Source organism: Ooceraea biroi, chromosome 7 (assembly GCF_003672135.1).
Source record: "Ooceraea biroi isolate clonal line C1 chromosome 7, Obir_v5.4, whole genome shotgun sequence".
NCBI lineage: Eukaryota > Metazoa > Arthropoda > Insecta > Hymenoptera > Formicidae > Ooceraea > Ooceraea biroi.
The window spans coordinates 4,653,287-4,678,814 of NC_039512.1; the positions used below are offsets into that span (position 1 = coordinate 4,653,287).

The 25,528-nt window shown below is 31.5% G+C and overlaps 3 protein-coding genes across 4 annotated transcripts; 2 read left to right on the plus strand and 1 right to left on the minus strand.

The window, feature by feature from the left end:
* The first annotated feature begins 461 nt into the window (after positions 1-461).
* On the plus strand, positions 462-9,457 carry LOC105277532 (putative fatty acyl-CoA reductase CG8306). Its single transcript, XM_011335931.2, has 9 exons — positions 462-5,648; positions 5,948-6,196; positions 6,545-6,690; positions 6,765-6,874; positions 7,089-7,281; positions 7,411-7,659; positions 8,052-8,228; positions 8,302-8,379; positions 9,287-9,457. Exons 1-9 carry the CDS (start codon positions 5,442-5,444, stop codon positions 9,402-9,404), a joined length of 1,527 nt encoding a protein of 508 aa, XP_011334233.1. The 5' UTR covers positions 462-5,441; the 3' UTR covers positions 9,405-9,457.
* Positions 9,458-11,764: 2,307 nt separating this feature from the next.
* On the minus strand, positions 11,765-17,512 carry LOC105277529 (axonemal 84 kDa protein). Of its 2 annotated transcripts, XM_026971130.1 has the most exons (13): positions 16,480-17,512; positions 15,819-15,959; positions 15,522-15,596; positions 15,237-15,436; positions 14,951-15,129; positions 14,322-14,585; positions 13,978-14,139; positions 13,744-13,897; positions 13,200-13,485; positions 12,864-12,959; positions 12,501-12,722; positions 12,186-12,293; positions 11,765-12,085 (listed from the first exon to the last, which is right to left on the minus strand). In XM_026971130.1, exons 1-13 carry the CDS (start codon positions 16,657-16,659, stop codon positions 11,945-11,947), a joined length of 2,208 nt encoding a protein of 735 aa, XP_026826931.1. In that variant the 5' UTR covers positions 16,660-17,512; the 3' UTR covers positions 11,765-11,944. The 2 variants fall into 2 exon arrangements, with proteins under 2 accessions (XP_026826931.1, XP_026826932.1); XM_026971131.1 differs by having other exon boundaries at positions 15,520-16,571.
* Positions 17,513-18,641: 1,129 nt separating this feature from the next.
* On the plus strand, positions 18,642-24,462 carry LOC105277531 (fatty acyl-CoA reductase 1-like). The gene is made up of 9 exons (XM_011335930.3): positions 18,642-19,125; positions 19,433-19,681; positions 20,268-20,413; positions 20,489-20,598; positions 20,804-20,996; positions 21,136-21,378; positions 21,753-21,929; positions 22,034-22,114; positions 23,796-24,462. The coding sequence occupies exons 1-9, from the start codon at positions 18,919-18,921 to the stop codon at positions 23,911-23,913; spliced, it is 1,524 nt and encodes a 507-aa protein (XP_011334232.1). The 5' UTR covers positions 18,642-18,918; the 3' UTR covers positions 23,914-24,462.
* The last annotated feature ends 1,066 nt before the right edge of the window (positions 24,463-25,528 follow it).

Consider the following 25,528-nt stretch of genomic DNA (forward strand, 5'->3'; position numbering starts at 1 on the left):
TATCTCATTTGTCACGAGCAACAATGCGGATACCGAAGCTTTTCCATCATGTTGTTTTTGAAGACAGCAATTCTTCTCGGTCACTTCCTAAACGGATCATAACGTGAAAATGCAACAAGGTGCCAAAAAAATCTAGAACGTAACACGTAAGATCACTTTTCGCTCGTCAATCACGTCATGCAAGTTGCATATTTACGCGTTAACAAAGGCAGCAGGAACAATTATGTGTATGCAATTTGTTTAAGGAAATTTTGTATACGATCTTTTGTACACGATAATCCACGATGTACAGAGTAGAATAATGATCTGCATGTTTTTCACAATATTTTTCGAGCCGACGACAATTCTTACTTTGAAAATTTCATACATACATGGCTTCTCTATATCTTAAATAAATTTAATCTGTTTAAATTCTCTATCGATTAATTTTCTTCTATTGTAATATGATATTGGAATATCATATTTAATTGACTTGTATCAGTAGTAATTTTATATAAACAATGTTGATGTCTTAAGATCAACATTATTTTAAATTAATATTCGTATCTTTATAAACTATTTTTCCAAAAAGTATATAGCTATTTACTATTCAAGCTCAACGAGAATATTATTTTAGAGATACGAAAGATGCTTAAATATTACTTTTGGAGACATGAAAGATGATTAAAACACAAAATAGTCCTACTCTATACATCTTGCAACTAATATTTCGATTCCCTTTATTATTTCCTTTTTAGGCTCTCTCATAAATTCACGAAATTACTGCGATGAATCATTTGCGATTTTTCCATCTCGTCCTCTTCGATGTCTCAATAGTATGTCATATTTTTTACCGCAATTACTTTATCATACCCTTTCGTTGATCGTCCTGACTTTTGTACATTACCATGGTTTTAACGTCTGTTATAGACTGGGTTGAACGTGTAACATTTAAGTACTTAGTGTAAAGCGAAATATCGTGTGTGTTAGGCATACTAATCTGTATCGTGATACATATATGTCGAAGCGTAGTCATAGCGTAATCTAGTTGAAGATAAGTTGAAAGCGGATGAATAAAAACAGCGAAAGCGATCGCGGCATAAATGCCAGAGACGTTCGATGTTCGACTTTATGTTTTTTGCGCAGGCTTGCAAGAAAATATATATTAAATCTAAGTACTTAAGGGCGAAGGACGGAAGGAAGAGGACGTGTCGAGATTAGCGAGTAGCGTATGCGATAGTCCGAAAAGCGCGGAAAGTGACGTGGGCCTTATATCATGGATTACCTCAATTGTAAGCAGCTTAAAAAAAATGCAATTTCGTGCACGTGATGATGTCAAAACTGATTTCAAATGAAAAATGTACCGTATTTCGTACTAGATTAATAAAGGAGTCATTTTACCTTCCGACAGTGGTTCGCTGTTGCACGACGTTCCTTCTGAGGTGTGCACGCGCATATTACGCCATCGAGCCCGGAAATCAGGGACTCGCCTTCGATTATTTGCATTCGGCGGATTTTTGTACCGTTTATTTGTCCATCTCGGTATTAATCGAGTGGCATTGCTTTGAATGCGTGGCTATGTCATTTTTTCATCCTCCTAAAGTTCGTGAGGAGTCAGTTCACGTAATAGCTTTTCGGAGCGGATTGAGAAAAGTACATTTAAACGTATGCCGTTTAAATCTATCACTCGAATGTATACAGCAAATTAGATAAGCGGTTAATGTTGGAGCTAGGAGAGCTCGCGCATGTAAAATACTAAATGCCGCTTGATAAGACACGCATCCTTGAAAGATTACGCCTAAAATGGTTGTTTAATTATCCAGAATATAGTATTGATGAAAAGTGCTCGTCCACATTTTAATTATAGCTTGAAAAATAAAAGTTTTTCTGCAATGGTGCTTATATTAAGATTTCTTTTCTTTTTATTTTCGATCCACGCTGCATATGTATAAGTTCCCAGCTCTAAATGTGAAATATTTCCGAACGATATAGTGGCAAAGTTTGCAAAGTAATGGCAAAGTTATGTTCCTGAAAGTTTTTCTCCGGAAAGAAAATGGAAACAAATTTCCTTATACAATGAATATTTTGTACATAACGAAAATTTACATAGAAAAATATCTAGATAAAGTTTTCTGCTCAAACGAATTTTTAGAGAAGTTGGTAAAACAATTTTTGGCTCGATGATTCGTTTTATTTTTCAAAATATAGATACAGAAGATTGAAAAAAATTGAAAGAAATACCAATATTTTTTGTTGATATTTTTATTTTATTTGAAAAGAGAACTAAATTAGCAAACGATAACAATTTTGTCCCGCTTGGTCGACAAAAGTCTTGTAATAACATTTGAAATAAAACATAGTTCATCTTTTTTTAAAGATTATGTGGATTAGCACTACTTGTATATTTTTAACTCCTATTCTTCTCTCGGTGCACTCTGCGACAGTGAACCAGCAACATATCTCTCTTGCATACATGTATATACATATATATATCATAAGTGTTAAGTCAATGCACAATTATGTAGGCACATCAGCGAGCGTCGATGGATAAAATTGATTTTCTCATGTGTCGATCGTAGGCTTTATTGAAACGCGTGCCGAAAGGCGATTTAAGCAGGATCGACTTGGAGATTCGATATTGTAATTAATAGCTTCCGATCAATCTGTGTCGCTTGAAAAACGCGCGGTACGAATAGTGTGAGCGCAGAGAAATAAATGGAGACAAACGAATTGTTTAAAACGAGAACAGTTATAAAGATTCTATTCTTGAAATCGGAGTCGCGTTTTGTGTATCCTCCTGAGACCTGACGCTACTTTTAGCGCACGTGCATGCTCCGGTATTATTTTAATGTATAATTTAGTACCCCTCCCTGTTTTAATATATAATTTAGTATCCCCCTACACGAAGTAGTAGTTGCCAGTTAGCAAATTGTAAGCTAGTTGTAATTATTTTTATAGCGTGATAGTCATTATAGTTTTCTTATGACAGTTCTTAAGACGCCAAAATGCATGTACCATCTTAATGTATTACGTACTTTACATGATGTAAATACAAATACTTGAACAACAAAAATTGAATGAGCTAATAGTGAATTATTATATGTATTCTTTCTGAATACATCTCATCATATGTTGTTATATATGTTTTTATCCACGAAGGATAAAAACCAAAGAAACGTTTACATAGTTTTCTACGATTTTCAATGAATTTTTATCAATCGCAAAAGTTGCGTTTGTAATCGTTGCTGCTATCAATTGCTAAGGATGATAAAGAGGCCACTATTTGGCAATGTAAATTGTATTACTATATACTGTTATACTATTATACAATCAATTAAAATTAGGATTAAATTGTATTCCGACTAAAAATAAAATGCTAATGCATCGTGCAAATTGCAGAGTCTCGGGAGGATATTGTTAGATTCACTTATCAAAAATTTGGTATTTTTTATTACTTTTTTTCTTATTAAACAATATGAACCGAATTAGAGTTTACACCAAGAGAAACTTCTAATAATTTATCGTGCATAAGTGAAATCATAACAAACAACGTGGTAAAATAGTCAGCAATGATATCATCTAGTTCATATGTATATTTTGCGCAATTATGTGCAACAGAGGGAGAAAAGTGATAGTCCCATTCTTTTAATGTGCTCAGTTCGCGATATTCGCATTTCTCGTTTCTAGCATCATGAAAATTTGTGAAGAGACATTTTTGTTGCGCTATAAAGTGTTTGTAATGATTCAACGAGTTTGACGATTACATTTAATATATAAGAAAGATTTACGAACGGTGCATATATATATTACATTATCTTTTTGATAAGCAATTGGCTGCAATTATTCAAACGTGACATTAAGTCGACTGAGTGACCGGTAACCTTTATGATTAAATTAGCGAAGGATATTTTGCATTGCTAGCGGGCAATTGTCAATAGAAAATACATTTTGTGATTTGTTTTGTGATCGCCTGTATTTAATTTTTTATTTCGCTTCATGACCTCTTTTGAAGCCAGCATGTAATAGGTAACAGTAAATTCATTAGACCCATAGTACATGTAGATGATTATATATTTTGTTGCTCCTGATGCAATTTGATGATCACAAGTAAGCAAAAAACTTATTTTATCTATGTTTATGAGTCATCTGTAAATCAAATTGATTTCAACTGCTGGCTTTATATTTATAATTGTAGGATGAATAAATTTAACTATGAATGCTATAAACATTTATTGTAACTTGTCTCGTTGACTATAGTTTTTAATTGATTGGTTGCTAATAAAATTAGATAAATATTCTGCATTTATTATGTAACAATGACAGGAGACATGAATAATACAAGTTTAAATTCGTTTTTTACGGCAAACATTTTTAATGAATGCACATCATAATTACTGTGTATTCATTATAAATGATAATTGTCTATTTATAATATTATAAATCAAATATACAACACAAATGTACTGTTTATGTCATTCATGACATGAATGTAATATTTGTAATCAATATAAAATATAATATTTGTCTATCAAGTTGGCAACTGATTGATTAGAAAATATTGTCGATAACGTTACTGCTGAAGGTAAATTGAACACAATACTTAATAAACAAATTGTATATCCTTACAATAAAGACCTAAACGTTTTATCTCTAAATATGCATTTGCCTTATAATACTTTCCTATCATAATTTTCATATAAAATGTGTATATGCAATTCGTACGTAATGCTCAAAACAGATCAGTTTAAACAGATATAACGAGGAAAATTTTTATTTAATATGAGACGCTTTTGTAAAGAGTCAGTAATCATTCGGTGCATTCGTAAAATGTATATAAATAACTTATATATTGTTATACTTAAGAATATATACACATACGAAGTATCTTCTATACGTTTAGAGGTGTCTGTACATATTTATCTTAGATTGAGTTTCCATACAAAAGTCCTACAAAATATAACATATGTACCTGCAAATTGTAAGAAATTCTGTAGATTAAAAATAATGCAATTAATGTAAAATTAATATACGAATAACTCGAATATTAATCATCGTTGCATTTGCTAAGGAAACATTGCTAAAAAACATTGTTAAGAAAAAAAGTTTTATTTACTTTCTTTTTACTTCCTAATGCATGCAGATCAAAATATAAATATGGAAGAACTTGAACTTCCCGAACTTTTACGAATATCATTATCATCATCAACGACAGTCATTTCCTGCGTTATTTACTAGGCTGAGAATCTGATGAGCTCATATATGTTTTCACCTTTTAACGAAGCTGAAGTATTTTTGTACGCGCGTATTTTTGTTTGTTTACACATCATAATTTTCTTTCAACATCGGGTTTATTTTATTTTCAATTGTGTCGGTTATATTTTGCCTAAATAACAAATAACACATTGTTATTTAATTATCTTTTTTCTATATATTTTTTGCTCCCGTCATTATCTAAACAAAAGATGACAAAAGATGCAGCAAATATATACATATCGGCTTTTTATGCCGGTCGTAGTATATTTATTACTGGTGCAACCGGTTTTGTGGGCAAAGTATTAATTGAAAAGTTATTGCGATCTTGTCCCAATGTCGGCGAAATCTATATGCTGATGCGGCCAAAGAAAGGATTGGACGTCAATGAAAGGTTAAAGAAGATGTTAGAAAACAAGGTGAATTATATATTTGTGTTAATTGCGCAGATTAACATTTAGATTGCTTAACTCATTTTGAGCATGAGTCGGTGAAAATGTTAACTTTGTTTTTTTGCATTACTAGATATTATGTAAATAATAATTTATTTTATTTTTATTCAATATCTGTATAAATATATGTATATTTAATAAAACTATTTCTACTTAAGTGTTATTAAAAACACTTATTTATGGGCACTCTAAGTGTTAAAGACTTATAAAATGTGAGGCTGACGTGCGTATACATAATGCTTTGTATTTATCAATATTTATTCTAGCTATTCGATCACCTACGAAGCGAGCAACCATCGAGTTTCGATAAGCTCATTCCCATAATTGGAGATGTAAGTGCTGAAGGCTTGGGATTGCAACTTATCGATAGACAGACACTAATTGAAAAAGTATCTGTAGTAATCAATGTTGCCGCGAGTGTGAGGTTTGATGAAAATTTGAAAAGTGCGATTTTCAACAATACAAGATCGACGCGTGATGTTTGTATTTTAGCTCAGGATATGAAGAAACTAGTGGTGAGTTTTCACGAACTACATCGAAATATCAACGTGTACGTGCAATTAACTCTCCTGATTGCGTCGAAAACAATGTTTATAAAAGTGACGTATATATTATCATAAAAATCAAATCTGCATGTTATAGGATTAATTAATAAATAATCTTATGAAAGTGGAACTGTAAGCTTTCGTAAGACATGGGATTTTAATTTAATATTTGTCTTTGTATTTGTTTGCAGATTTCTGTTATTACTTATTGTAACTATGTTTCATGAAAAAGGCAAAACATAATACAGACAGAAGCATTATGGATTAGATTAATAATCGTGATACTAAATATCGTTCAATTTGCATGAATGATTCCAGGCTCTGATACACATTAGCTCAACCTACACTCAGACCGACAAAGTCGTGGTCAACGAGGAACTGTATCCCTACGATGTCGACTGGAAGCAGATGATCAAAATCGCCGAGACTGTCGATGATGATATCCTGAATACGTTTACAGCAAAGTAGGTTATAGATGTGAGATGTATGCACCTAGGATCATGTCATGCTCTCCAAATATGTTTGCGTTTATTTGCAGATGCTTGGGATCATTTCCAAACACTTACATATTCTCGAAGAGATTGGCGGAAGACATAATAAGTGATTATTCCAAATCATTGCCCTGCGCGATCGTTAGACCGTCTATAGGTACACATATTTCCTCGCACACTTAATTTTCTTCTCACTATTTTATGTATAGTTTTTTGTATTAGAATGTAATTATATATAATGTAATTTAATCTAAATTACTATAATCTAAACAATTATATAGGATATTACACTAATGCAAATCGAGTGATGCAAAGAACAAATGTCGACCGAAGCATCGCAGCAATTAAGTATTTAATATCCTTTTTTTAAGTAATATCGACGGCAGATGAACCGGTGAAGGGATGGATTGACAATTTTAATGGGCCGGTTGGATCGTTTGTCGGCGGTGGGAAGGGAATATTGCGTGTATTGTATATGGATCCTCTCGTTGACTCCGACTATATGCCAGTGGATGTGTTCATCAAGACTGTAATAATTCTAACGTGGAAACGCGGAATTAAAAGGTACATTGTTAGGATGTTGTAGAATTATAATTTTTTAAACTAAAACTAATTTGAAGATTGATTGTTACGTGTCTCACATTTGACGTCTCATATACTCACAGTAAACTCCTGTTGCGTTTTATGATTTAGCATTACCGAAGACAATACAGTACATGTTTATAATTGCTCGTCATACAATGTGATCAACATAACCGGAATAGAACTCATCCAAATGGGTTTTGAGATTACAAAAGATATTCCCTTGGAAGGAATAATTTGGACACCGCGAACGACTGTAACAACGAATTATTTGAAATATTATACATTGGTGATACTGCTGCACATTTTGCCGGCTCTGGTCATAGATGCAATCTTGAAATTACTCCATAAGCGTCCGATGTAAGATTGATTTAAAAATACTATATTTTCTGGCTTAGATAAATGTTATTAAATATTAAAAATTATAATGAAAAATGGATAAGTTAAATACCTCGCTACTATAAAACTGGACCAATCCTTATAGAAGATACTTCACAGTTGTTAGACTTTTTTTATTATAAAATTCTTTGAGATATGAACAAACTATTTTTTAGAGAAAATTTGTAAAAAAGCATTTATTTATATTGATATTTGTTATTTGATGGCAGGCATTGAACTAAACATTTCTCAAATAATTTTGTAAAATTAATAATCTAGAAGATTTTAAATATACTTCAGATGACTTAATAACATAAAATTTAGAATTGATTATAGCAAAGACAACAATTTAATAAAGAACTTATTTTTCCTAGGCTGCTAAAATTGCAAAGAAAAGTCTTTATAACCAATAATGCCCTATCGTATTTTTTGCTACACACATGGCACTTTCGTAATGAGAAGCTAGTGCAGCTATTTGATGACCTGAGCATCGATAATTGGAAAGACTTCGGATATGACTACGGTTCTATTGTCTCGCATCGTTTTTTTGTGTAAGTATAATATAATTTTACAGAAATCCCCAAATAACAAAATTGATTTATCTATTGCTTTATTTGGATATAGAAATTCATTGATCGGTGCAAAAATTTTCTTACTAAATGAAGACATGAACCTAGACGCAGCCAAACTTCATCGTAAAAGGTGAGATAACGTGCGCTTTATCGAATATGATATAGAATCTATAGCAGTGTTTAAAACAAATTGTCAGTTTTTAAAAATCTGTTTGAAGTATATTTTTAATTTTCAATAAGAAATGGCATATACAATAATCTTTAAGCTAGAAACAGTTGGCAGATTTCGGTCGGTTATGTAATTGTTGTAAACTTTGAGTCACGCCGAATATCACTCAAAAATCCGATCATTAACATCAAACACGTTGCACACAACACGAGGGGATTATTACATTATGCAATCTCCAAAACGTGCTAGCGATCTATAGTTTGATAGAATTGGAACGATGGTTAACAAGCAAAAGGAAAATTAGAGACGACACTATGAGAAACTTTTACGTTGCATCACAAGATATGTGCACTATTTCATCGATTAACATCGTTAATCAAGTAAAAAATTAGATCGTACATAGAAAAAAACAGCATAGATTTTTCGGACACTCAATACATCAAATCTATATCTAATATATCAAACGTAATTAATTACAATCATGTAACTATTATAAGATATACTTTATCATTGCTTTAGCAACATTTGTATAGACAAATTACCTCACACATCTTGACTTACTTATTATTAACTTTTTCCTTAATTTTCCTTATATACGTATAGTACAGCGGGAATTTACGTCAATTAATCATAATTATTATAGTTATGATTGGCACTCGTACTTTATTTAATAGTTATATTTTTCTTATTAAATATGTTATTATTAAACAATCGTTATCTTATAAATGTAAATAATTGCGCTTTATAATATTATTCACGTGGCTTATAATGCGTTATGAAACCAACAAAGTATTTATGCTGTATAAAATTACATTTTCTTTAAATCATATAATGTTATGGTAATATGTTGATATCTTCCATGTTTCAGGATGGACTGGCTCGACAGAATAGTTCGGATATTGTTTGTTTTTATCATACTGTGGATACTTTATCGTAGGAATACTCTGTCTTACATTACAGAAGCACTTTCGCCCTTTTTTGCTTAACAGCTATATGTAATAATAAGAAAAATTATGTTTTATAGGTACATTGTGAAGAATTAGAATTTTTATAAATATTAAATGTATTATCTAATAATATATTCTTACTAAATATATATTCGCAGAAGTTTTGAAAGAAGTATAAATATATAACGTTTATTTTTATAATAACATTTTTAACATACGTACACAAACCGGAAGTTATACACATATTTATTAAATTCGCTAAAATTAAATTCGTTCAAATAATCTTAGCAATAAATAATTTTCCACACTTGATAATTTTTCTATTCTTGATATATAAATTCAATGGTGCTTGGTAAACAAATTCAACAGCTAGTATACGCTAGTACGTTTATAGTACATTTATGTATCATTTAGATCTGTAATATATTGTTTTATATTATATATGTTATATTATATATAATTTTGCTTATTTAGTTATAACGATTAAAAATTCAAAAGCTGACAATAATGTAAAATATTAAAAACTTTATCTTAATATGTAATTCTGCTTAATATTCATAATATATATGTACCACAAATCTCTTTCGCGTAAACAGATAACAATTTCTGAGCTGTATTAACACAATTAATTTTTATTCTATTCCTTACGCTCTTTCGGATTTAAATGCCTGCGTGTAGATAACGTAAATTACGTCACAAGAAACTTACTGAGTGACGCCGAAAATCATTATCGTCATTATTTCCACGTAGTCGAGACTTACTGTCTCCTAATATAATATTAACTATAAGATTAACTTAATTATTCATTATTTCAAGTTCTGTTAATGCTCGAGCATGCAAAATTGCTCGATAGTTCGGCGCGAAGTGATTGCGAGTTCATTTCCGGTTACGTGACGCATTATAAAGGCCATGATAAAGAATACGTAAATGTTACGCACAAGCGGCAGTGGCAACTGTTAAGACAGACAGCGACTTGAATATCTCGTTAGCTAGGCAGGCACACAATAAAGACTAAAAATAAAAACAAGAAGCGACGATAAAACGCAGCCATAATATATCGCGTAATTAATGCGGATTATTGCATAGTACACGAATTGAAGAAGCGCCTGGTCGGCGGAGTCCAAGAGAAACAAAGCGAATGATGCGCGCAGCCAAATATTGCATTATATCTGGTTGACCGGTGACATCATCGACTATTCATGCGAATGAATGGCGGATGCGTATGTGTGCGAGGAGCCGAATCATTCGGAACCGCGAATGAGTCTCGCGTTTGTGATCTCGATGACTCTTTATTTTCTTCGTCGTCTGTGTTGCGTAGCCGAGTCTTGCCGCTACAGTGGCAGCTTGTTAATGCCAAGAGAAAGCGGAATTAATTGTGTTCGATTGCGCTTCTCGGTAAGAATTTTAGATTGTGCGCTGGAAGTTTAAAATCGACAGAGAGTGAGAGAGAATATACTTAAGACAAACATCGACATCGTTCTGAGATATCCTCATCAGGTTCCTTATTTTTGGCATCGTGAAAATGAGCGAAATTCGATTCGGCAATGTGAATTAAAAAGATATTTTTGTTGCGCTATTGTTGGATTGTTCGTAGTAATACAACAGAGTTTGACGACCGTGTCTAATATGTAAGAAAGATTTATAAACGGTGAGTATATATTGCATTACTATTTTGATAAACGGTATTGACCGTGATTGTCCGAATTGTGTGACGTTAAGTCGGTTGAATGACTGATTCATTAATTTATCGAACGATAAATGGAGAATACGATTTGTGATCCAATTGTCTGTGATATTTTATTTCGCTTTATGATCTTATTTGAAGTCAGCATATAATACATAATCGAAAATTCAATAGACCCATCGTAGATGTAAATAATTGCATATTTCGCCGATTGGGGGACAATTTAATGACCACAAGTAAATAAAAGAATTATTTTATCTATTTGTACAAGTCATCTGTAAATAAAATTGATTTCAACTGTTGGCTTTATATTTATAGCTGTATTATGAATAAATGTAGCTATAAATGCTATGAATATTTATTGTAATTGGTCTTGTTGACTATAGGTTTTAATCGATTGCCAAAAAAATTGGATAAACATTATGCATTTATTATATAACAATGTATTATTTGTTCTATCAAATTGATAATTGATTGATTAGAAAATATTATCGATAACATTACTGCTGAAGATAAATTGAACACAATACTTAAGGAAGAAAACAATTGTACATCCCTAAATAATAAAAACCGAAACGTTTCATCTCTAAACATGCATTTCCCTTGTAATGCTTTCCTATCATAATTATTGTTATCATAGTTAATGTAAAAAAATATATATGCAATTCGTATATAGTACTCAAAACCGTGCGAAGATAAATTTAGATCGGCATAACGAGCAAGATATTTATTTATTACGAGATACTTTTGTAGAGTGATCGTTTAGTGCATTCGTAATAAAATTTCTAAATAAATAGCTGATCATACATCGTTCTACTTGAGAACAAGATAAAGAAAATCGATGAATCTAATAAAGAGGAATATTTATTTCTCTTTCTTTAATTAAAATCATCTCTTATGATGACATATTGATTATATTAGTGCGACCAAGAAGTTCCACAACGGTATTGGCAAGCTTGAAGGAGACGTTCCTCATCAAAAGTCGGCTTTTGATTCCAGCGTTCTGCAGTGCCAAGTGATATAAGTCGGCAAAAAACTATCACAAAACAATATTTCTCAATTAGTTGAATCTTTATTAAATTATATCAAATATTTCTTGTTTATTCCAAAAATTTATAAAAATGAAATGTATCCACCTTTGAATTTTTACCATCTAAAGGTACATCGGAAAATTCTGAGCTCACTTCGGTACAGGATACCACCATTGTTCGCAATGGAGTTACCAGAAGAATCAAGTTTGTTCGCTAAAAGAAGATAGACGTAATATACATATGGTAATAAAATAAATTTAAATAATTAATAAAGTTTATGTGATAATAAAATAAAAGATTTTGTATAACGAAATTTTTCAAAGAAAATATTTTAACCTTCCACTTTTCATTATTTGGTATGTTATAATGTAAATAAATTTTTCAATACTGTTTTCTACAGACGAGAATCAAACACGTTACCTCTTTTGCAACGCATCCATGCAGTTCTTTGAATTGTATCACAATTTCCCTAAAATTCCGAGTAGCATTCCAGCGCGACCAGGAGAATGTATATGCGGTGCAAAGTAGAGCCATGCATTCTCGTAGATGTTTTTCAGTTACCGGATGTTTCACTGGAAGAGCTTTTACATAATTGCAGGCGTCACGCTCTGGAAATAGATCGCATCCAGCGTCGCGCATTCTCTACGACAAACGAATGTCCCATCTTGATAAAGAATTATTTAGATTATTTATATCTTTCAAGTCTGAAGGTCTCATAATAATGGAAATATGTATACTTTCTTCGTTTACTGTAGACAAAAATTATTTGCAAAGGATAGAAACCTCTATCAATAAATGAAGCTTCATATATTCTCCGATAATCCCTTTGAGGGCCGTTGACATGCCACCAGCCAGCGAATGTAGACATATCAGATCTTCCTGCGAAAATGAGTGATACTATCAAGTCCATTGTTGAAAATAAAGATATACTTAGAAGGAAAAGAATGGAAGAAGCGTAACGAAAAGTACCAAGGTATAAGACATTACATTTTTACCGTCGTTTATATTAAAGTACATGTAACATATAAGTTCTTTGCGCTACTGAATCTCATAAAATTTTATTTCCATAGATTTGTATGCAAAGTATTTGCGCAGTCAATTATCAGAAAGCTTAAGTACCCTCACTATAAACTCTGCTTGAACGATAGCAGCGGATATGTTAAGCACAATGCCACCGCGTGCGTTTTTGCCCATTTCGGGTTTGAGTTCCCAACTTTGGAAAGGGATATTGATGAATTTAAAAGCAGCGAGACCGTAAACGCCTAGCCTGCCAGTTCTAAAGGTGATGGTTTGTTTCTCCTCGTTGTATTTGATATCGTGCACATCCTGCGTGGACCATATTTTTCTTTCAGGCATCCAAAGCGCCACCAATGGTGGCTCAAACCAGATAATGAAGCTGGGAAGTCTGCAAAAGAAGACTGCGATACATAAATGGATATGCAAACATGAGGGGAAATAAGAAATAAATATTAGATCCAATAACGGCATAGAGAATATAACTCTAATTTATTTAGTAAAATACGCGCAATCATCTATTGTTATGTGTTTTCCATTCGAATTTTACCTTCACGTTACCATTAAAAGGTTTCTTGTCTTTGAAATTTTTAACGCAACGCGATATTTCGTACTTTGCTGTTATTGCACCCTTAATTCTTAAACGTACTTTAAAGTTACCAGAACCAATGCCTCCATTGCTGTCTCCAGAGCTTTCATTTCTGCTTCAATTACTTCCGGTGTTCTCTCGGAATCGGGTGCTGGTGGTGGTGCTTTGTATGGTCTGGCGAACGGTACGAATTTCAATTCTTTCGGAATTTGTACTGCAAAGGAGGTATTAAAGGAGATATAAGAATTCAATACGTATGGATTTTTTATTCCTATTAAGACAATCATTACTCACAAGTGGTAAGTGTAATGTCTCTCCTCATATGTTTGGGTTGAGGTGGATGGTAAATTAAATCGATATGCAATATTCCACCCAGTATTCTGTATTTTCGCAAATTTACTTCCGTTTTTTCGTGTCGCATGGACAATAGTTTTTTAATTTCCCTTTGAGTTTCATCTGGAAACAGAGAGCGGGAGGAGAAATGTTTAAAGTTCTTGTAATTTTGCAATGTTTATGACATTACCCGAAAAATGTCGTACGAAAGAAATGTTAAGAAAAATTTATTAATTAAAAAATTAGCATTATTTTAAGATTCAGAATTCGTCGCCTTATTAAACTGTACCAGTCAAGAGTCACACCTTCTCTTTGCAAAATAATCTCATCTGGTGTAGGCAGATATGGTAATTGTGCCTGCTCCTCTTCCGGTTTTGCTCGGACAATCTGTGCACCCGGTTTCTTTTGCTTGCCCTTTCTTTCAAGCTTCGTAGGTACTGGAATTGGCGGATTCTCCAACCTCTCTAGTTTGGCTTTCTTCTCTTCCAGTCGCAAACGACGATCTTCGACCTGTTCCTCGCATATCTTCAATTTTGCGTTATACTCATTTTGACAAAAAGTAGAGAAATCTGGAAAATACATAAGATAAAAGTTGCATCCCGTCTCTTCTTTCATGAAAATGGAAATATGTCTGACTTATAGTAATCATAATACGAAGGGTAATACTAGATAAACTTTTGTGCGTGATTTATTTGATATAAGATCAAATTCATACAAGAATATTTTTTCATCACATTCAATCGGTAAATTAAAATCGTTTATATTGTGTAACAGTTTTTTTTCTGAATTTTTAAATTTTATTATTTTATACAAGATCGCAATTCTACGATTTAATAATGCAGCTTAATTAATTTCACGAAACAATTAATAGCAATTTTTTCCAGAAATAACAACTAATTGAAATATAGAATTCATAGAATAATTACAGTCTTACCCATAGTGTATATACTTTCGTATTCATCGGGCAATTCGGGCATATTATACGAAATTGCGCGATCAGAGTAATGATCATACTTTACCCATAATGCTCGAATCGCCATACAATAGCAATCAATGTCTGTAGGCATTTTAATAGTCAGCTCTATCTCCTCGAAATGAACTTCAATTGGTTTTCTGTTAATAATATATATAGATTCATACACATACTATATACACAGTTGTATATAACTAATGTTGTACATCTCCAATCATAAAAAAAGATAGGAAATAATAATACCTACCGATCCTTATGGGTAGTCTGTTTAAGTCCAATAGGCCATTTAATCAAAGCCCAAATGCAGCACGCGATCTGATCGGAAAGCTTACTGTATCTCGCCGTTCTCGTACTTTCGCGTATCATGTCCTTTTCTATTTGGCGCAGAAGGGAGTAGCATGCCATGTCTATCCACTCTCGGAGTTTGTCCCGGAATCGTTGTCTGATCTGTTAAGTGTGACTTGAATAAACATTAATCCTTTTACATTACGCGGACATCACGTAGGATCGATCGAACACGATTAACTCACACCGTCTTGCATTCAAGTATGTAATCAGACGATCTCGTCCAGGAGAATCGTATTATTTCATCGAGTTTCGTTAATAGCTGTAAAAAGAAGTTAATTGCCATTTTCATTATTGATAAAAAAGAGTACTCTCTTAAATTATGTTTATATATAAAATAATAATAGTATGTATATAGAAAGTAATATTAATATACTAAAGATGAAGAACTCCCTCTCTCTCTCTTTCTGTTTTGGTATTTAATCTTGCGCTTTTACAATCATTGACGTTATTGATTGGTCCAATTGCATAAATATTTACATACATAAATGATAATGTCGTATTTCGTCACGATGGTGTTTATATTAATCTTCTCGTCTTCCATAGACCACAGAAGTATGAAGGTATTCATTTCGCATAAATTTCCTGGATCTGGCAATCCATCGCAGGTCATATATCTAACCCACTGCAGACAATGTTTCATTAAAATTTATTTCATTTGATGTATTGCGTATTCTAATGACTGATATAAATATTCGATTTTAGCATCGACATTAATATTCAAGAGATAGACTTGCGCACAGAGAAAATATTTCATACAACTACCTCACGTTTTATGCATAACAAATTTTCATGCAGAAAATAGCAAAAATGTTTTAATTTTTTTGAAATTCTAACTTGCATGATTCCTGATGTCACTTGACAATTGCTTGCAACTGATAGAATGGAAATAAATGCATATTCTTATGCGGTTTTTTCATTATATAAAGCTTCTGTTCTGATATTATGTAAATCTTAATTAGCAAAATTGTGGTTTATTAACTGACCGAGTTACGTACGTTACAATAAGAACAACATAACATTTTATAAAAGTATTGGTCAGCAAAAATATGTATATTCCTATAGTATTTCTATTGATTATAATAGAAGACTTATTACATATTTTCATGAATCTACGAAAGAAGATAGAAAAAGCCAGTAGTCACGTTTTCCGCTTCTTCGACAGCAGCTACATATTTCATAAATGCATTTTTATAATCATTTAGCATTATACATGTAGCTTCCAGTTGAACTTTGCGTATCGCCGCTTCCCGTTCTTCAAGCAACGCTTGTCTCTCCATATTGTATTCCTCTAATCTAATCTCTTCATGCATATCTTTTATCATCTTCACTCTTTTAAAAATTATTTATTTATTAATAAATTATATAGATAATTCATTAATTTTTCGGATGTTTTCCACTTTCTAATAATCTTAAATTACGTTCTACTGCTGAATTCTTATATAACTTAGAAAAAATGCGCTAAAAAAGCTTTTAATTATATTCGCTATGATTGCCTTTTTATTATTTTTAACCTGATAATCTAACAATCTAATTTAGTGTCATTTAAATCGTTAAAAAGATTTTACCTAATTTCCTCGGCTTCAGCAGCCGCGGATGCCGCTCGCTCGTTCTCTAGTGCTTTTCGCGTTTTCTTCGCCATCGTTTTAATTGCTGGAGACTTTGGCTAAATCAATTGATGTGATAAATATTGACTCTAATAAAAATCTTGTCTTTAGAAAAATTGTATAAAGAGCATGTAACAGTTGATATCTGCAAAATAAAATATTCCTCAACTTATTATATTTTATCCTAATCTAAGCAATTCTTGATATTACAAAAAATAAAAAAAAAATATTTCTTGCAACAATAAATGATTAATTTAGGTAAAATTATATATATATTACACAAATGACAAAAAGGTAAGCAATATTACTACACATAGACATATAAGATAGTATATAACTGCACTAAAAGCGTTTTGTTTCTTTTCCTTTACTTATTGCATTTAATTATCAAGTATTCAAAGAATGTTTCTATAGAGAAATTGCAATTGTATTTAGTACAAGTAGTATATGTGTGTACAATGTAATACAGACTGCAATATAAAAAGTGAGAAAATTATTTGATATTAAACGGAAACACAAATCGTTCTATAAACTCTATTAATGAATCAAACTAATCGATTTATTTTAGAAAAGGTTACGCGGATGCATGACAGATATAAATATAATGAAATTAGCACCGAAAACATTAAAAAATGTTACATCTACATTATTGCACATATTCTCAAAGGATAACTTACATATATATACAGGGTGAGGCACCTAAAACAGGCCACCTGAATATCTCGGCTGTTATTGGTGATAGAAAAAAATGTGTCAGACCAAACTTGCATGGTTTCGAGGGACACATAATTTGTCCTAAATAGTTTTTTATTAGGTGGATGCGTAGAGGTCATATGAAGGTCAACTTCGTTTTTTTAAATGGTATGATATGTTTTTTTACGTACCATCTAGTAGAGCGTTTGAAGATGCGCATATTGATCTACGGGTCAAAATCATTCAAGGTCACTGAAGGCTAAAATTTCTAAGTACTAGAACTTTTTCATTTCAATAGAACTTTTTCATTTCAACTTCTTCATTTCATTTACTGTATTTTCAATAGCAGAGAACTCTAGGCAATATAAAAAATAATGATATCATCAATTCAGAACTCCTCTAAGAAGAAAAAAATTTTAAACTCGAGAACTTTTTCATTTCTGAGTTTACAGTATTTTTAATAGCAGAGAACTCTAGGCAATATAAAGTAAATTATTTTCCCTTGCAGTTGGCCTTCAGTGACCTGGAATGATTTTGACCCGTAGATCAATGTGCGCATCTTCAAACGCTCTACTAGATGGTACGTAAAACAACCTATCATACCATTTAAAAAAACGAAGGTGACCTTCATATGACCTCTACGCGTCCACCTAATAAAAAACTATTTAGAACAATTATGTGTCCCTCGAAACCATGCAAGTTTGGTCTGACACATTGTTTTCTATCACCAATAACAGCCGAGATATTCAGGTGGCCTGTTTTAGGTGCCTCACCCTGTATATATATATATATGTATATGTATATGTATATGTATATGTATATGTATATGTATATGTATGTACTAATAACTCTAACATTAATTATTGATGCATTTGCAAGAAAACGCAACATTTACAATCTATGTGGATTAAAATATGGATAAATATGGAAAAATCTGAACTTCCTGAACTTTTAGGAATATTATTATCATCATCAATAAGAATGAAGTCTGCATAATTTCCTACATTGGAAATCTATTCAGTCATATGCGTTTTCGCCTTTGAACGGAGACGAAGTATTTTTTCACTCTCTATTCTTTAACACTCAGTCTAACGTATTTTTGTTTCAGTATCATAATTCTCTTTCAATATTAAATTATTATTTTACTTTCAAACCTATCGGATAAATTTTAATAATTTCTATAAATAATACTCCGTTATTTAATTATCTTTCAAACACTATCGTGACTTTAATTGATATTATTTGTGCGTATTCTCATTGTCTTTATACCATCGTTATTTAAACATGAAAGAAGATACGACAAATATGTTCATACCGGATTTTTATGTCGGTCGTAATATATTTATTACTGGCGCGAACGGCTATTTAGGCAAAGCGTTAATTGAAAAGTTATTACGATCTTGTCCCAAAGTCGGCAAAATATATATGCTGATGCGACCAAAGAAAGGATTAGATGTCAACGAAAGACTGAAGAAGATAGTGGAAAACAAGGTGAATATTATGTTTCCATTAATTACACATACTAACACTTAGATTGCCCATCTCATTTTGAGTCGATGAAAATGTTAATTTTGGTGTTTACATTAATAGATATTATGTAAATGATAATTTATTTTATTTTTATTCAATATCTGTATAAATTTAATATATAAATATTAAATATATTTAATAAAACTATTTCTACTTAAGTGCTATTAAAACCGTCACCTATATATAGGCACTCTAAATGCTAAAGGAAGAATGAAATTCTAAAAGCCAACGTGACATAGTGCTTTCTAATTATTAATGTTCGTTCTAGCTATTTGATACACTGCGAAATGAGCAACCATCGTGTTTCGATAAGCTCATTCCCATAGTTGGAGACATACATGCTGAAAATTTGGGATTACGACCTATCGACAGACAGATACTAATTGAGAAAGTGACCATAATAGTGAACATTGCCGCGAATGTGAGATTTGATATAACTTTGAAAAATGCGATTTTGAGCAACACGAGATCGGCGCGGGATATTTGTATTTTAGCTCAGAATATGAAGAATCTAGCGGTGAGTTTCCACGAATTGCTTCGAAATATAATGACCAATGAACTCATGCAACTTACCGGTATTCTTTATGTCTACGTGCCCGCACTAAAATATAAAGTGCAACAAACTTGATATACATTAAGATTAATATTCTAAAAAGACATAAGCTATCTCTTTTGCTCATATTGCTTTAAAGCAATATGATATGATGTGCATAAATTGTTCTCTGTGTATATAATAAATTGGAAAACATGTATCAACGCATACGCGCAATTAACTATTGATACTAAAGTCTTGGTTGCGTCAGAAAACAATTTTTATAAAAGTGACGTATGCATTATGATAAAAATCAAATTTGTATATTGCAGGATTAATTAATAAATCTTATAAAAATGTAATTTTAAGCTGTTGTAAGACAGAGAATTTTAATTTAATATTTGTATTTGTTTACCATAAATTTCTATTATTACATATATGTAACTATATTTCATGGGAAAAATAAAAACGGCAAAATAAAAATAAAAACATGATACAGACAGAAATATTAGTTAGATTAATAATTGTGATACTAAATATCGTAATATTTAATTTGCATGAATGATTTCAGGCTTTGGTACACATTAGCTCAACCTTCACTCAGACCGATAAACCCGTGGTCAACGAGGAACTGTATCCCTACGGTGTCGACTGGAAGAAGATGATTAAAGTCGCCGAGTCTGTCGATGATGATATCCTGACTACATTTACAGCAAAGTAGGTTATAGATGTGAGATCGTATGCGCCTAGGATCATGTCATGTTCTCCAAATACGTTTGTGCCTATTTGCAGATGCGTGGGATCGTTTCCAAACACTTACGTATTCTCGAAGAGATTGGCGGAAGAAGTGATAAATGACTATTCCAAATCATTGCCCTGTGTGATGATTAGACCGTCTATAGGTACGTATATTTCCACGTACACTTGATCCATTTTCTGCACACCGTGTTTTTTGTATTAGAATATAATTGTGTATAATGTTTAATCTAAATTATCATACGAAGAAATTGTATAGGATATATTTACACTAATGCAGATCGAGTGATGCAAGGAATAGATGTCGATCGAATCATCACGGCAACTAATTATTTAACATCCTTTTTTTAGTCCTACCGACGATGGATGAACCGGTAAAGGGTTGGATTGATAATTTTAATGGACCAATGACATTATACATGGCTGGTGGCAAAGGAATAGTGCAGGTGACGTACTGCAATTCTGATAACGATTGCCAATATGTACCAGTAGATGTATTCGTCAAGGCTGTAATAATTGTAACGTGCATACGTGGAACCAAAAGGTGCGTCGTTAAAACATTGCAGAATTACAGCTTTACGTATAATTTGTTAATGCTATAACCGTTTTTAAAGATTGGTTGTTACGTAAGTTTTGTTTGATATTTCATGCACATATTCGTTGATATTCGTTTTATGATTTAGCGTTATCGAGGACGATACATTTCATATTTATAATTGCTCGGACTTGACTCACGTATCTATAAAGAAATTTGCTGACATATCTGCGAGACTTCTAGAGCAGATTCCCTTCGAAAAAATGATATGGATGCCATCAAACAGTACTACATCGAATTATTTGAAATATTATATACTTATAATACTGCTGCATATTATGCCGGCTCTGTTCATAGATGGAATCTTGAAACTGCTCAATATAAACCCGATGTAAGATTGATTAAAAAATACTATTTCAGATAAGTGTATAATTAAAAAGATATGGTTAATTAGATACTTTGACAAAACGAGAACTACTCGTATAGAAGATACTTCACAATTGTCAGGCCTTTTTTACTACAAAATTGTTTGAGATATAAACGAACTATTGTTTAGAGAATATTGTTAAAATATTTATTTATATCTATACTTAAATTTTGTTAACGACGGCCGATATTGAGCTAAACATTTTCTAAATAGCTCTGTGAAATTAATGATTACTTGGAACTTTTAAATGTCGTTTGCATGATTTAGCATAACTCACAATTTTAAATTGGTTATAAATAGCAAGGGGAATAATTTAACAAAATGCTTTTATTTTCTAGGCTGCTAAAATTGCAAAGAAAAATCTATATGGCTACCACTGTTCTAGCGTTCTTTGTGCTAAAGAAATGGCAGTTTCGTAATGAAAAACTGATGAAGGTGTTTAATAGCCTTAGTGAGGATAATTGGAAAATTTTCGGATTTGACAAAACTTCTTTTTTGACACATGATTATGCTAAGTAAATATGCTACATACATACATATATATTTTTACAAAAATCACTAAATGACAAAATTAATTTAATTTATCCGTAATATTGTATCATGTTTTATTTGCGTGTAGAAATGCCATACTCGGAACGAAACAGTTCTTACTAAACGAAGACATCATGAATCTAGTCGCGGTAAAACGTCATTACAACAGGTAAAATAACATGCACTTTAAATTATAAGATAGAATCTGAACAGAATTGTCAATATTTTTGAAATCTATTTCGAAATCCATTTTTCCTTTACATATGTTGAAACGCAATAGTCTTTAAGCTAGAAAAAATTGGCAGATTTCTGTCAGTTATGTATTGTTGTATATACCTTGACTCACGCCGAAAAGCACTCAGAAATCCAGCAGTTAACATCGAACACACTGTATACAATACGAGAAGATTATTATTTTATGCAAGATCACCATAATTAGATTTATACTTTGATAGAATTTGGAACACGATAGGTAACAAGCAAACGAAAAATTAAAGACAACACTGAGAGGAACTCCTTGCGTCGTAAAGTTACATGCACTGTTTGATCGATCATGACATCGTCGAATTAGGTTGTAGAGGCGTACTGGCAACTGTTGAAAATTTTCGCGAATTTCATCGCGGTTCGTACTACTTTTACCAACTTAATTTTAGTTTTACTAGAAGAACCAGGTGTTCGCTAGATCCATTACTTGTTTTTGTCGTGCGATTGCAAACAGTTACTTTAACAATTTCATTTCAATTATAATAAACTAGTAATTTTAAATAATAAAAGTTAATAGAAAAGTCATGTAATAAATTATCAGATGCTTCGCAGTGAAAAGAATAAATTATATTTCTTTTAATTTTTAATTATATTTTTATTTTCAATATCGGTTAATATTGAAACATTAATAATTATTGTGTTAGATAGTGTTTTATACTAGAGATTATTATATTATTCTCTTAACATTTTTGGAGAACGTTTGAAAAGCAAAATCTTCTTTGATTTTATGTAAAAAATTTTGATTTTGTTTATTTAGATATGTGTATATATATATATATATGTTATTTTTATAATAATATATTTATGTTATATATTTAAATTGCAACGTAATAGAAGAAGATAACACTTTTCTACAAGAATATAAAGGAAGATTTGTACACTAGCGATGAGAAATGTTTAAGCGCGCATCATAACATATGCTACAGCTTCACTTTAATTTTCCTTGTATACGTAAAGTACGGCGAGAAATTACGTCAATTGATAATAATTATTATAGTGATGATTAGCACTTGCCGTCTTGTGCAAAGCACTTATCTTGATCTTTCCTCCTTTGGATTTCCAAGTTCGATGAATTCATATCAATATTCCTTATGTGGAAATGTCTCATGATTAATTCATGTGTGATCTAGATGAACTCTAGACGTGACTACATAACTTTTTTCCGGAAAAGAACCGTTTTTCAGAGAGAGAGAGAGAGAGAGAGAGAGAGAGAGAGTTCATCTTGATATAATTTGCTGCAATTGAAGTTTAATATATTCCCTACTACATTTTGTGTTTAATTAACTCTGTTTATGTCAAATGGGTCATTAAGAGTCATCATAATATGTCCCATTGCTTCTAATTTTAATAAGTGAGAATATTAAGAATATTTAATTGCTTAAAAGCACTTTGTTAGTTGTGTTTTTTTAAACTGTTATTGTTAAAAAGTCATTAATTTACAAATGTAAATGAGTGCACATTATAATATTACTCACGTGACTTATAACGCGTTATAAAAGAAGTAAAATATTTATGCTATTAATAATAACATATTAAATCATACAATATTACGTTATGCTAATATATTGATATTCTCCATGTTTCAGGATGAAATGGCTTGACAGAATAGTTCGGACATTGTTTGTTCTTATCGTACTGTGGATACTTTATCGCAAGAATACGCTATTTTACATTATAGGAGCATTTTTTCCCCTTTCTGTTTAATAGCTATATATACTCGATGAAATTTAATGTTAAGATTATTTGCGGATTTCAATAAATTATTAAATATAATAAATTATTATATGCATATTTCCAAACATAGCTTAATTTTTAGCGATGATGGGTAGAATCATCTTTTACAAATATGTTGCACAGAATTAGTATTTTTATAGATATTAAATGTATAATCTAAATATATAGTTTTACTAAATATATATTTGCAAAATTTTTGGAAAAATATAAATATATAATTTTTCTTTTCATATCACATGTTCAATATATATACACAAACTGAAAGCTATACACATTTCTATCAAATTCACTAAATTCGATCAAATAATCTTAACAATAAAATATTCTAAAAACTTGATAATTTTCCTATTTTGATGGTGCTTGGTGTACAAATTTAACAATGCTAGAATGTTTATGTATTACTTACATCTATAATATACTATATTATATTATATACTTATTCTGCTCATTCAGTTTTGAGGAACAATAAAAATACAAAAACTAATAATAATGTAAAATAATAAAAACTATCTTAATGTATAATTTTACTTATTATTTATAAAATGTATCGTAATTTCACTAAACAGTCTTATCTCCACAAATAATCACTTGCACTTTAGGTACAATGTCAAGAAATTATATAGTTGTCTTTTCCTATTATTAAGAATTATTAAAAAATGCGTTCGATTCATATTATTATCTTTTACTATACGATTTGATTATATAAGCTATTATAATATAATGTGTACACATGTCTCGTGAGAATACGATTATGCAATATCGTGACACACGCTTATGTGAGTAGTATTTTCATAGAAAATCGCCGTTACTTCGAGAATTAACAAAAACCCGTTTCACAATTCAGGGAAAACGCGACCTAGTCTATAATCGTCGTGGAACTGTTTGTGCTCTGTTGCAAGGTAATGTTACGTCGCTACTTGTTTCTTGGTAAGATTAAGGCGCGGTACGCGCGATATCGAATCTATTCGCGATTCGATTCTTGAGATTTCTCATCTCTGCGCGGCGCAGAACGCAGAACTCAACACTGGAAAATAACTGATTAATAATGTCGATATTAATTTAGAGAGTTTAATAATACTGATTCCTATTTTTCTTCCATTCTTGTAGATATACTAAATATATGTAAAAGTTCGCATGTAAAAGTACGTCGCATGTATCACAATAGAAAATTAAAATGGAAATCTAAAAATCAAAAGTAAAACAATTGCGACGTAATTCTACATTCTCATTATAGAAAATCTCTTTTATCGAAATATCATGTATTTCTCTGATTCAGAATCTTTTGCGACCAGTTTCTATTTCCAAAACTGAACTTCAATGGAATAGAAAGGGAATGATGAACGATTTCAGACGATTCCAAAAGCAGACCTCCAAACATCAACGCATCGGTTGATTGTTCCCGTATCGATACTGAAAGAACACTATGGCTGCGTTCAGCGGAGAAAACTGCTCAGTGAGCGCTCAGTAATTCTTTAATATAATTGGTTCTTGCCTTTAGATCTTCATGGATCTACGTGCAGAAACCAATCATAATGAAGAATCACTGAGCAGTTTTCTCCGCTGAGCGCAGCCTATGTTAAATGAA

Bases quoted from the DNA above. Each gene is read 5' to 3' on its own strand.
- LOC105277531 (XM_011335930.3), top strand. From the start codon at position 18,919: ATGAAAGAAGATACGACAAATATGTTCATACCGGATTTTTATGTCGGT. The intron at 20,599-20,803 runs GTACGTATATTT...TCCTTTTTTTAG, and splicing joins GATGATTAGACCGTCTATAG to TCCTACCGACGATGGATGAA. The intron at 21,379-21,752 runs GTAAGATTGATT...TTTATTTTCTAG, and splicing joins CTGCTCAATATAAACCCGAT to GCTGCTAAAATTGCAAAGAA.
- LOC105277532 (XM_011335931.2), top strand. From the start codon at position 5,442: ATGACAAAAGATGCAGCAAATATATACATATCGGCTTTTTATGCCGGT. The intron at 5,649-5,947 runs GTGAATTATATA...TATTTATTCTAG, and splicing joins AGAAGATGTTAGAAAACAAG to CTATTCGATCACCTACGAAG. The intron at 6,875-7,088 runs GTACACATATTT...CCTTTTTTTAAG, and splicing joins GATCGTTAGACCGTCTATAG to TAATATCGACGGCAGATGAA.
- LOC105277529 (XM_026971130.1), bottom strand. From the start codon at position 16,659: ATGATAAAAGATATGCATGAAGAGATTAGATTAGAGGAATACAATATG. The intron at 14,140-14,321 runs GTGTGACTCTTG...CTCTGTTTCCAG, and splicing joins GATTATTTTGCAAAGAGAAG to ATGAAACTCAAAGGGAAATT. The intron at 13,486-13,743 runs GTACGTTTAAGA...CTTCTTTTGCAG, and splicing joins TTGGTTCTGGTAACTTTAAA to ACTTCCCAGCTTCATTATCT.